At 43.6% G+C, this 13,552-nt stretch overlaps 1 protein-coding gene across 3 annotated transcripts in view; it reads left to right on the top strand.

The window, feature by feature from the left end:
• The window catches only part of shank2b (SH3 and multiple ankyrin repeat domains 2b), a 1,221,224-nt gene that overhangs the window by 329,091 nt on the left and 878,581 nt on the right, over positions 1-13,552 (top strand). For all 3 annotated transcript variants that reach the window (XM_059976077.1, XM_059976076.1, XM_059976075.1), the window contains 2 exons: positions 4,541-4,649; positions 9,050-9,201. In XM_059976077.1, coding sequence (XP_059832060.1) covers positions 4,541-4,649; positions 9,050-9,201 — 261 coding nt within the window. The remainder of the gene's footprint in view (positions 1-4,540; positions 4,650-9,049; positions 9,202-13,552) is intronic.

The raw sequence follows: 13,552 nt of genomic DNA, 5'->3' as shown, positions 1-13,552 counted from the left end.
TATGGATTAAAGAACACGGTGAGTTATGGGCCGTGTAGGAGGGAAGGTTTAGATTCATCGTGGCGTAGGTTCATATAAGTTGGCACAGCACTATAGGCCAAAGGGCCTATACTATGCTGTAACTGTTCTATATTCTTAGCTTTATGTTCTATTCTCTACGTATTCCTTTTGCTACCATGAGTGAATGTTGGCCCACATCCTTCCATTACCCCTCATTCATGTGTCTATCTAAATGTCTCTGAAATGTTCCTTATGTATCTGCCTCTACCACCACTCCAGGCACCCACCACTTCTAGTGTAAAAAAATACTTCAAAGCTCAAAGTAAATTTATTATCAAAGTACGTGTATGTCAGCAAAAACAACCATGAGATTTGTTTTCTTCACAGGAAATGCAAGAAAAACACACACACACACACACACACACACACACACACACACACACACACACACACACACACACACACACACACACACACACACACACACACACAAACAACCAGTGTGTAAAAGCCAACAAACTGTGCCAATACAAAAAAAGAAAAAAAATGTGGAGAATGAGATTAAAAAGCCCTTGGAAGTCAGTCCATAGGTTGTGGGAACAGTTCAGTGATGGGGCAAGTGAAGTTGAGTGACGTTATCTCCTTTGCTTCAAGAACCTGATGGTTGAGGGGTAAAATTCATCCCTTGTGTCCCCTTAGAAATTATGCCCTCTCACCTTAATCGTTCGATGTGTTGGGTCCTTTGATAAGTATGGACGAGCACTTCAAAACAGTTGACAGATAAAATAAGTATCTTCACTCCAATCTGATTATCAAGCCAATATAAAAGCTGTGAGTAAAAGAATGCCAGTGTCAACAGCTTTAGTAGCTCTTTTTTATGGTCAGATTCAAACCAATTTATTAACGCAAGGGTAACTTACCATTTGACTGATATTCTGCACATTGATCCATTCATGATTGCTTATTTATTACTATTATTATTATTTCTTTCTTCCTTTTGTATCTGTTCAGTTTGTTGTCTTTTGCACATTGGATGAAGGGCCAAGTTGGTGTGGTCGTTCATTGATTCCATTATTGTTATTATTCTATTATGTACTTATTGATTACACCCACATGGAAATGAATTGCAGGATTGTATATGTAGTTAGATAATAAGTTTACTTGGAACTTTGAACCTTGAGAGTATAGTGTCACAGAGTCATAGCCTCTTTGGCCTCTCTGGTCCCTGCCAATCAGGATTTCCATTTGCCCACATTTGGTCCGTCCCTCTCGAAAATTTTCCTGTCCATGTGTTTGCTCAAGTATCTTTTAAATGTCGTTAATGTTCTTCACTCAACTACTTCCACTGACAGCGCATTCCGTACCTGGATCACTGTCTGATGAAAAAGTCCCTGTTAGATTTCTCACTTTTCTCTCAAACGTATGCCCTCTAGCTTGTAATTCCACAAACCTGGGGGAGAAAAGCAGTGTGCATTATACAAAATCAATCTTTATTCTCCTAGACTGTGATGAAAACAGCCCCAAACTCTCAACCTCTCACTCCGTAACTCAGTCCCTCAACCCCTGTCAATTCTTTTCTACACCCTTTCCTGTTTGATGATGTCTTTCTCACAACAGGGTGTCCAATATTATACACAATACTCCCAGAGTGGTTTCCCAAGTGTTGTGTTACAGAAAGCATGGTCACTGAGTTACAGAGAATGAAAGTTCTAGAGCATGGGAATGGCCCCCTCAGCCCCAGTGTTCAACGCCAACCAGATTCCCATTTAAACCAATTTCATCTGCCTGCATTTGACATGTATCTTTCCAAACCTTTCTTATCCATGTACCCATCCAACTGCCTTTTCAATATTATTAATGTACCTGCCCCAACCACTTACTCTGATAGTTCATTCCATTTAGAAAAAGTCAAACTTCCAGTTCTTCATTCTTCAACCCTGGGCAAAACACTGGGCCCATTGACCATATCTAAGCCCCCTCATAATTTTATATCATGCATCTCAGTAAGATCACCCCTCATTCTCCTAGGCTGCAATGAAAACAGTCCTAACCTACTCAACCTCTCTCCAGACGGAGTCCCCTGAGTCCTGGCAACATCCTCGTAAATGTCCTCTGTACTGTCGTCTTTCCTACAGCATGATGGCCAGAACTAAACACGGTATTTCTAATTCTGCCTCACCAGCATCTTATACAACTGCAGCATATCCCAAATTCTGATTGATGAAGGGCAACATGCCAAAACCTTTCTTCACTGCCTGTCTACCTGTGATGCTAGGAGTGCTGGAGATTGGAATCAGATCTGAGCAATGCTATAAGTTACCCTTTGAACTAAAACGGAACTTGTCAGAACCCAGTGTTAAAATAGGTCAAAGCATTAAAATGTCCCAAGCATTCCCAAGGAGAATCAATTTATTAACAAGTAGCTTTCAGGATCCCTTGGCCCCGGGGCACCGTTAAGCACTGAAGACGTCCAGCAGTGCAGGCTCCCTCAGTCAGCTGAGTGTTGGGTAAATACCTATTGCCAGCATAAAGTCAAATGCAGCGAAGTGCTTTGAAAGTGAAGTATCAAGGAAATGTCCAATCAAAGGGTTAACATATGAGACTGTTTAATGGTTCTGGGTCTGTACTCACTGGAATTTGGAAGATTCTGGAAAGGTGGGGGGTGGATCTCATTGAAATTACCGAATATTGAAAGGCCAAGGTAAAGTGGCCATGGACAGGGTGCTTCCAATAGTGGAGGAGTCTAGGACCGGTGGGAAAAGCCTCAGAATACAGAGTTATCCCTTCAGAACAGAGATGAGGAGGAATTTCTTTACCAAGAGAGAGATGAATCTGCCACAGCCGGTTGTGGAGGCAAGCCTTTGAGTATATTTAAAGCAGGGGGTGAATGTTTCTCAATTAGCCAGAGGGGGTCAAATGTTACAGGGAGAAGTCAGAAGAATGGGGTTGAGAGGGATAATAAATCAGGCATGATGGAATGGTGTGGCAGAATCGATGGGCTGAACAGCCTGATTGTGCTCCTATGTCTTATGGTCAAGGAAATGTCCTTTCAACTTCTGCCTTGGGCACAGTTGCATCCCAAACAGGTAGAAACCAGTTTTTCACCATTTGTGCTAAAGAGCAGATGGTACGCGATCCAATTTAAAATACAGAACATAGAACACTACAGCACTGTACGGGCTCGCTGTTGAGCCAATCATTTAATTTACTCTTAAGATCAATCTACTCCTTCTCTCCTCGTCTATGTAGCCTTCCATTTTTTTTGTCATCCATCTTCCCATCTAAGCTCTTCCCAATCATCCCTAATGTATCTGCCATTACCACCACTGCTGGCAGGGTGTTCCACACGCTCACCACGCTCTGTACATAAAAAAACCTTACATTTGACATCCCCTCTCTATTTTCATCAAATCACCTTAAAATAATGCCCTCTGGTATTAGTCACTTCCACTCTGGGAGAAAGCCTCTGACTTTCCATGCGATCTATGCCTCTTATCACCTTGTACATCTCTATCAAGTCACCTCTCACCCTCCTTCTCTCCAAAGAGAAGAGCTCCAGGTTGCTCAACCTATCCTCAAAAGACATTCACTTTAATCCAGGCAGCAACCAGGTAACCATCCTCTGCACCTTCTAAAGCATCTATATCCTCCCTATAATGAGGTGACCAGAACTGAACAGAATATTCCTAGTGTGGGCTAACCAGAAATTCATAGAGCTGCAATGTCACCTCATGGCTCCTGAACTCAGTCCCCTGACTAATGAAGGTGAACACACACATCAACAACCCTATCAACTTGAGTGGTGTGAATTTCCTCCCTATTTCCATAGATTGAGAATGTGCTTTGGAGTAGCAAGGTGTTACAGCTAATTTATTTAATGAAATATGCATTAAAAAGGTCCTTCTGACCCTTTGTGTCGCACTGTCCAGCAATCCCTTGATTTAACCCTAGCCTAATCACGGGACAATTTACAATGACCAATTAATCTACTAACCAGTAGGTCTTTGAGGAAACCGAGGAAACCCATACAAGTTCTCCATGTGGTGACGGGGAGAATGTACAAACTCATTACATAAAATGTTAGGAATTGAACCCAGGTGACTGGTTCTGTAAAGCGTTGTGCTATCCGCTACGCTACCTTGTAGCCCCTGGCTCAGGAGCTTTACTGTGAGAGCAATGATTTGTTTGCGATCAAGAGATGACACTTGTTCAGCTGCATTTCTTTTAAATCGAAACTCAAATCCGGATCTTACATCCATGCTTCACAGCAGATCAGCACATTTTCCCATGCAAAATAATGTATGAAACCAGAAAAAAGTCCCTACAGCAAGCTATGCAGTTTCTTTTGATCTTTTCTTCTTTGTATAGAGCAAGCAGCACTGGGAATTACCCTTCGTATCATACATGCTAATTGTTCTACACCAGGAGCAGGCATTCTTTCGTAGCTGTGGTAATAACAATTATGGGAGTGGAATGTACCTGCCAAAGTGGCGATGGTGCCTCGGGCACTTTTCAAACAGTTATGTTTTGTTTTCTTCAGGCCAACCTGAGAAAATTTATGGACCACGTTCAACATCGTGCTGTTGAGAAGATTGCGAAAATGCTGGATCGAGGACTGGATCCCAACTATTATGACTCAGAGACTGGAGGTATGTCAAGGAGGAGGGAGAGAGTGTTTCATACCTGACAATGCCTGGGATGACAAGTAGAGGAGTGTTAGAGTCACACAGTACAGAAACAGGCCCTTCAGCCCATCCTCTGTGCCAGCCATCAAGTATCACTCTGTACTCATCCAATGTTAGGATATTCAACATACACCTTAGTGGCTACTTTATAAGGTAACTCCCATGCTTAATAATGTGGCCACTGATTGCATGCTCCTGGTCTTTTTGCTGCTGCAGCCCATAGAAGTTTGACATGCTGTGCATTCAGAGATGCTCCTTTGCAGACCTCTGTTCTAACTCTTGGTTCTTTGAGTTACAATCGCCTTCCTGTCAGCTTGAACCAGTCTGAATGTTTTCCTCTGAGCCCTCTCATTGACAAAGTATTTTCGCGCACAGTACTGCCACTCACTGGATGTTTTTTTTTTGTGTTTTTCACATCATTCTCTGTAAGCTCTAGACACGGTTATGCATGGAAATCCCAGGAAAATAGCATTTTCTGAGATACCCAAATCATCCCGTCTGGCAACAACAATCATTTCAGTCCAAGTAACATTAGGTCACATTTCTTCCCCATACGGTATGTCACCATACACAACCCTGAGATTCATTGTCTTGCGGTCACACTCAATAAATCCATAGGATAATAGCCATGGATTTATGGAGATTCAGTATTGTTTATTGATCTTCTTCAGTACACAAGTGTAAAGGAGAACAAAATGATTGTTACTCTGCAAAACACACACACACACACACACACACACACACACACACTCTCTCTCTCTCTCACATACACACACACAATGCTGGAGGAACTCAGCAGACCAGTACTTTTTCCCCACAAGAAATGTCGACTTTACTATTTTCCATAGGTGCTGCCTGGCCTGCTGAGGTCCTCCAGCGTTTTGTGTGTGTTGCTCGGATTTTCAGCATCTGCCGATTTTTTTCTTCTTTGTCATTTGATTGTTACTCTGGACTTGATGTAGCATAAAAACAAAGATTAAGCATAAAAAGCACAATCAAAAACACAATAAATATGAATACATAAGATTAGCTTATATACATGGACTCAATGCATATATATATATATATATATATATAGAGAGAGAGAGAGAGAGAGAGAGAGAGAGAGACAGACAGACACACGAGGTACAGAAGTGCCTGCACATAGGTGATTCTGATAGGAAAAGATAAAGTGGAGGGGGTTATTGATGGGGGAAGGCAGTATAAAAATTCAAAAGTTCATTTGTTGTCAAAGTATACAACTCTGAAATGCTTCAATTCTCTGTATGGCCAAGAAACCAAGAAAAGACAGGCAGCACGATCATCAACCCCCAAATCCCCTCTCCCCATTAAAAAAAACAAACAAAATGGATCAGACTCATCAACTCCCAAGTTCCCCTCCTTGCACAAAAATAACAGAACGGATCAGGTTAGAGGTTAAAGTACAGATATGGAATAAAATATGCATAAATAATTAAAAATCATATGCTTACAATGTAAACAGCATTATGAAAAGTGATTTAAAGTATTTATAGAGTAATGCAGTGACTGAGGTAATAGATAGAGAGGGATGGGGAGGGACTAACTAAAATGATTGATCAGATTAACTGCCTGGGAAATTATTAATAATTATTAATAATTTATATGAATACTGACACATTATGGGTTATTTAAAAGTAACACCTTGATTTAATCTGTGGATTGATGGCTTTATTTCACTTCTCTTACATTTTCTCTTTTCCATTGGTTAACTGATCAACGAATCTAAATTCAATGCAGCAGGCTGTAAGGAAGTGTGTGAATGAGTTGCACCATCTTGTGGCCATCCTAAGTACTGCAGTGGTAATAACGAAAATACCAGTTTGCTGTGTCCACTTTTACCAATTGCGATCTCAGAATTCTGCACAGCCAAATGAAGTACTTTTTGCCAAATGAAATACTTTTTGAAATGCAGTCATCATTACAGGAAATGCAGGAGCCAAGTCCCACGCATCTGTATCCCACAAACAGCAGTGCTGATTCATGGCCAGATCATCACTCTAGTGATGTTGTCTGAGAGTCTAATATACCATAGTCTGTCAGGGAGATCACCGCAGGTTATCTTTCAATGTTGCCACATAGCCAGTTATGTTAATCTATCATCTTCGAGCCACCCTCTTCCACCCGCCTCACCTTTTTATTCTGGTATCACCCCACCTTCTCATTCTTGAAGAAGGTCTTGGCCCAAAACATCGACTGTTTTCCATAGAGGCTGCCCAACCTGCTGAGTTCCTCCAGCATTTTGTGCGTGTGTGTGTTGCTTTGGATTTTCCAGCAACTGCAGACTGCCTGTTTGAGACGGCACATGGAGCCACTGGAGTGTGTTGAAAATGCAGCTGTTATTAAACACACCTATGTGAGGGCAGCACTGCTTTGTGTGCTGAAGGGCCTGTATTGTGCTGTAGGTTTTCTATTTCTAAATCAGAAGCCTTGGCTGACAGCAGAGGTCTGGCTAAGGCTGAAAGATCGGATGCTGCCTTCAGAACAGGGGATAAGACAGCTCTCAGGTCAAAAAGAATTGTGTTTTCCTGCGTCATCAGGAAGGCAAAACAGAATTATTCACAGGGAATATACAGCTTTTCTGTGACAGCCGAGACATGGTGTGCATGTGACCATAATGGATTAGGCGTTCACCCTATGGGTCAATGACAGTGAGGCTTCTCTTCCTGATAGACTGAATGTGTTTCATGTTCAGTTTAGTGCGTGGAACGATGTGCTGGTGACGAAGGTCCTCTCCTCGGAGCAGGCGCTCTGTCTGGCCGCAGCTGATGCGCAGAAGAACCTAGCCAGGGTCAACCCATGTAAAGCCATGGGGCCTGATAATGTACCTGGTCAGGTGTTGAGCCCAGTTAGCAGAGATTGTAATAGACATCTTTAACATCTCTCACTGTCCCTCAGACACCATCTCAGTCCCCAAGGGGATGGCAGTGACCTGCCTCAACAACTACTGTCCAGAGACACTGAACTCAACAACAACGAAGGGCTTTGAGCAGCTGGTTGTGGATCACAATGACCCCATTAAATCCTATCTTCCTGCTACATTGGACCTTTTCCAGTTTCATATTGTTCAAAATCAGCCTGCTGATTATGCCATAGCCTCTGCACTCCACTCCGTCCTATCCTACCTGGAAAACGGTGCCTCATTTGCCAGAAAGCTGTTTATCGACTTCAGCTCAACTTCAGCTCAGCGGAGAAGATTCTCCTCCTTCAGAAGCTGGTGCATAAGCTGTTCTCATTAGGTCTCAGCACCTCTCTTTGTAACTGGGTCTTGGACTTCTTGACGGAAAGGTCGCATAGTCAGTCTGTGTTAGCAGAAACATCTCTAGCTCCATCGTTCTCCTTCTGGCTGTGTGATCAGCCCACTGCTCTTCACGCTGCTGGTGCGTGACTGCACTGCTAGATCCAGTTCAAACCAAATCAGCAACTTCGCTGATGACACAACAGTGCTTGTCCTCATCAACAACGACAGCGAGGCAGCATGCAGAGAAGGGGGTAGAGCGGCTGGTAGAATGGTGCGAGCACAACTTGAGTCTCAACGTGGACAAGACCAAAGAGATGATTGCGGACTTTAGGAAGGTCCAGGCTGACCACGCCTCACTGCACATACCCGGCTCCTCCATGGAGAGAGTTGGGTTTCTGGGAGTGCACGTAATGGACAATCTCACCTGGTCCTTCATTACTGTCTCTTCAGCCAGGAAAGCAGTGTTTCTACTTCTGGAGGAGATTGCGTCAGGTGAGGCTCCCCCCCACCCCCCCCCCCATTTTAACCAATTTTTACAGGGAGGACATTTGAGAGCCTCCTGACCAGCTGCATGAACACCTGGTCTGGGAGTTGCAGGGCCTCTGATCTCAGGTCCCTGCAAAAGGACTACGAGGATTGCTGAGAGGATCACTGGGGTGGCTCTTACATCCATCCGAGATATTGATTGGGGTGCTGCATATGTAGCTTTGCCAGCGATCCCTCCCATCCATCCAGCAATCTCTTTGACCCCTTCCATCAGGCAGGAGGTACCATAGCATCAGGTCAAGGACTATTATGATGGGAAGCAGATTCTTCCCCCAGGCCTTGGGATGGCTGAACATCCTGTCACCAGCCACGTCTCATCACGTATGAAACACCTGTACTTTTGTGCTGTTTACTTTTTAACTTACGGTTTACTTCTTATGTGTAACTTAGTTTACAAATGGTAGTATTACTTTGTGTTATGTGTGAGAGTTATACATACTGTGTTATACACCTTGGTCTGGAGGAACGTTGTTTCATTTAGCAGGATACATATGCACGGTTGAATGTCAATTAAACGAACTTGACCGTGGCTAATCATATGGTGGCTTCACCCTTGCAGAAACTCCGCTGACATTAGCCGCCCAGCTCGAAGTCCCAGTGGAGGTTATCAAGGCTTTACGGAATGGTGGCGCACACCTGGATTTCCGCGCCAAGGATGGCGTGACTGCGCTGCACAAAGCCGCCAGGGCCAAGAACCACAAGGCGCTCATGGTAAGTCAGAGGATGAGCTCATCCAGGTCACGGTTGAGCCGTATCCGAAATCCAATCACCCCAGCTGCCCACACACCTCTTACTGATCCCAGGTTTTAAATGGCAGATTCCTGCATAGGCAGGGCCCTCAGTATAATCAAGGATCCCACCCATCCATCCAATATTCTCTTTGGCATTCTATCGTCAGGCAGGAGATTTTGATGCATAGAGACAAAAACGGTTAGGATGGGAAACAGCTTCTTCCCTCAGGCCATTAGCTTCTGAGCTCACTGTTGCATTAGAAGTGTCACCAGCTAATTTGTACTCGCCCTACAATATTTAATTCATGCACTTTATTTTGTTTATCTATGCGTAATTAATTTGTAGATTTAATTCTTACTTTTCCGAGTTATCTATGTGTGTTATGTGTACTACTGTGCTTTACACCCTGACTTGGAAGAAGTACTGTCTCTTTTAATGGGGTACGTATAGTTAAATGAGAATAGACTTGACAGATGGATGAATGTAGCATGTAGGGCAACGTGGAAGGGAAGGGTTAGATTGATCTTGGGAGTTAGTAAAAGGTCAGCACAACATTGTGGGCCGAAGGCTGCAGTGTTCATGTTCCATGACCTACTTTTTGAAATGAGCAACATGGCAGTTAATGGTGGCCACACCAGTGATTAACAAAGAATGATGGTGAATGCCCCGGAAATATTCCTTCAGTAAGATGTGCTCCAGACTGTTCACATTACTCCCCAGGGACTGACCCAAAGTCTGCTTTATTGGTGCTTGCTTAATATCGGAAAATCACAGAGAAGAATCGCATGGCCTCTGCACAGGGTAACATGCAAATCCACAAAGCAATAGGGGAGAGGTAGTGTAGGGGATAGTGCAGTTGCTTTACAGGGCCAGCGATCGTTGGTCACGGTTCGATTTCCGCCACTGTTTGTAGGGAGTTTAGATGTTTTATTCTTATTTTGTTTTACGATAATGGTGCAGAATAGGCCTTTCCTTCCCAAAGGGCCACGCTGCCCAACAACTCACCTATTTAACACTAGCCGAATCCCCAGGACAATTTACAATGACAAATTAATCTACTAATGGGTACACCTTTGGACTCTCCAGACGTACAAAAAGGCTGGATGAACTCAGCAGCATCCGTTGAAATAAGCTGTCAACGTTTCGGGTCAAGACCCTTCATCAGGACTAAAGAAGGAGGGGGCAGGGGCCCTATAAAGAAGGTGGGGGGAGGGTGGAAAACCAATCAGAGGAAAGATCAAGGGGTGGGAGAGGGGAAGCAGGGAGGGGATAGGCAGGAGAGGTGAAGAAGGAATCTAAGGGGAAAGCACTATGGGTAGTAGAAGAAGGCAGAGTCATGAGAGACGTGATAGGCAGCTAGAACAGGAGACAGAGTGAAGGTAGGATGGGGGAAGGGAGAGGGAGGGAATTACCAGAAGTTGGAGAATTTGATGTTCATACCAAGGGGCTGGAGACTACCCAGACAGTATATGAGATGTTGTTCCTCCAGCCTGTTTGGCCTCATCATGGCAGTAGAGGAGGCCATGTATGGACATACCTGAATGGGAATGTGAAGGAGAGTTGAAGTGAGTGGCAACCGGGAGATCCTGTCTGTTGTGTCTTTGGACTCTGTTTTCCCCTTGGGTTTTCTCTGGGTCCTCTGGTTTCCTCGCACATTGCAAAGAAGTGCAGATACGATTAGGTTTCATGTTAGTGAGTTGTGGGCATGTTATGTTGGAACCAGAAGTACGGTGTCACTTGTAGGCTGCCTCCAGAAGTCCTCTGACTGTGTTGGTTACTGGCACAAATGATGCATTTCACTGAATGTTTCAATCTACATGTGACAAATAAAGCTAATATTTCATCTCTTTCTTTAGAATGTATACTAATTCAGGAAGTTCTGTGAACAGTTCAAGGGCTCTTCACTATCCCTGACACTGAAGCTAGCACTGGCCTCATCTCATCCCCAAAGTAATCATAGTATTAGTTGTAATCTTTTGGTAACTCTCACATTGGAATGATATCATGACACATACAGTCTAACCTTTACTTGGTTTAATTTTAGCCCTCAGAGAGGCTGAGATGTGATGAAATTTGTAATAGTTGCTGGAATTCCATAGTTCAAACTGTCTGAGCGCTTTGCATTCTCACACTTTGTTAACTAGGACTTGTCTAATGCAGAAGGTACAGCTGGGATTGTATAATTCTCAGCTCTTCAAGCATCCTTCAACAGGCTGTCCTGCAGAGGGCGCACTAGAGCAACAATTTTGCTGGTGAGATTTGGATTTTGGAGAAGTGTCTTCAGCCGGCAGCCAAAACAGGCTATTTAACTCAGCTGGTCTGTTCTACCCCCATACACACTTTTTTTTTGTCAGTTTATTCCTTTCTCCCATGTCTACTACATTCGCTGGAAAGTATCCAGCCAGATCTGCTTACTTGCTGCAACCATTCCAGGACATATTGAGTTCTGTGTCCTCGACAGCCTTTATCATGAATTTCCCTTTGAATTCAGCTGCCCTCTTTACGTCCGGTTGCTGTGTGGATGGCAACACTCTAAATTGTGAGGCCAGTGGCTGTGTGTTCAAGTTCCATCACACCATAAGAGAACATCAAAAAACTGCTGATTCTCAAGTCGTCAAGTCAAGTCACTTTTTATTGTCATTTTGACCATAACTGCTGGTACAGTACACAGTAAAAACGAGACTACGTTTTTCAGGACCATGGTGCTACATGAAACAGTACAAAAGCTACACTGAATTACTTAAAAAACAACGCAGAAAAAACTACACTAGACTACAGACCTACCCAGGACTGCATAAAGTGCACAAAATAGTGCAGGCATTACAATATATAATAAGCAAGACAGTAGGCATGGTAGAGGGCAGTAAGTTGGTGTCAGTCCAGACTCTGGGTATTGAGGAGTCTGATGGCTTGGGGGAAGAAACTGTTATATAGTCTGGTCATGAAAGCCCGAATGTTTTGGTGCCTTTTCCCAGATGGCAGGAGGGAGAAGAGTTTGTATAAGGGGAGTGTGGGGTCCTTTTCATAATGCTGTTTGCTTTGCGGATGCAGCGTGTGGTTTAAATGTCTGTAATGGCGGGAAGAGAGACCCCCAATGAGAAATCTGTAAGAGATACTCAGTGCTGGAAACATTCAGCAGGTGAGGCAGAGAGAGAAGTAGTTAATGTTTCAGATCTGGGGACCCTTCACCAGAATAGTCCTGCTACGCAGACTTAAAATCATAGCATGGTAACAGGCTCTTCTAGCCCAGCGAGCCCAGACCACCCAATTATACCTGTGTGACCAATTAACCTACTATTGTGTGTGTAGTCGGAGTGTGGGTGGACAGCGGAGCTTCTGTGTGGTCACTGGGAGAATGTGCAAAGTCCTTACAGGCAGCGGTGAAATTGAACCTGAATTGTTGGCACTGTGGTAAATTTACGTGAAACACTATGCTACCGTGACATCGCACTTGAACAAGTGTGAAAAAGTGTGAGGTGACACTATTGTGCTGTGCAAAGGAAGTGCTGTGTTTTCGATCATTCAATTTAAGCTCCGCCTGCTCTCCCACATCAAAGTTCAAAGTGAATATATTAACAATGTACATACATATATGTCACCATATTCAACCCTGAGATTTATTTTCTTGTGGGCATTTGATGAATCAAAGTACATTTATTATCAAAGTATATCTGCAGTATACAACCTGAGATTTATCTCACCCCAGACAGCCAAGAAACACCAAACAGCTACATTCACAGTAAATACAAAGAAACACAATAGAATCAATGAAAAACTGCACGAACAATCAAAGTGCAAAAGACAAGAAACTGTGCAAATACAAAAAAAGCAATAAATATTGTGAACGTGAGTTGTAGAGTCCTTAAAAGTGAGTCCATAGGCTATGGAATCAGTTCAGTGTTGGGGTGAGTGAAGTTACTCCCTCTGGTTCAAGAGCCTGACGGTTGATTGCTGGTGATTGTTCCTGAACCTGGCAATGTTGGACTTGAAGCTCCTGTACCTTCTTCCTGATGGCGGCAGTGAGAAGAGAGCATAGCCCGGGTGGTGGGGGTCCTCAGTGATGGATGCTGCTTTCCCACTTCAACGCTCCTTGTAAATGTGCTCGGGGTGAGGAGGGCTTTACCTATGATGAAAGTAACCCAGTGGTACTGTTCAAAGTAGATTGGGGACATTGTTCCTGATGACCTAACTAGTATTTATCCTCATTGGAATCAATTATCTAGTCATTATGTGGCTGCTCTTTATGAGCTACTTAGCTGAGCTCTCTCCCGCAACAGTGAGCACACTTCAGAAAACATTTCATTATCTATAAAGCCTTGTGCGACGTGGA

Source organism: Hypanus sabinus, chromosome 7, assembly GCF_030144855.1.
Source record: "Hypanus sabinus isolate sHypSab1 chromosome 7, sHypSab1.hap1, whole genome shotgun sequence".
Classification (NCBI taxonomy): domain Eukaryota; kingdom Metazoa; phylum Chordata; class Chondrichthyes; order Myliobatiformes; family Dasyatidae; genus Hypanus; species Hypanus sabinus.
Note: the sequence above shows the minus strand (reverse complement) of the source record. Positions and strands in the feature narration are given on the sequence as shown.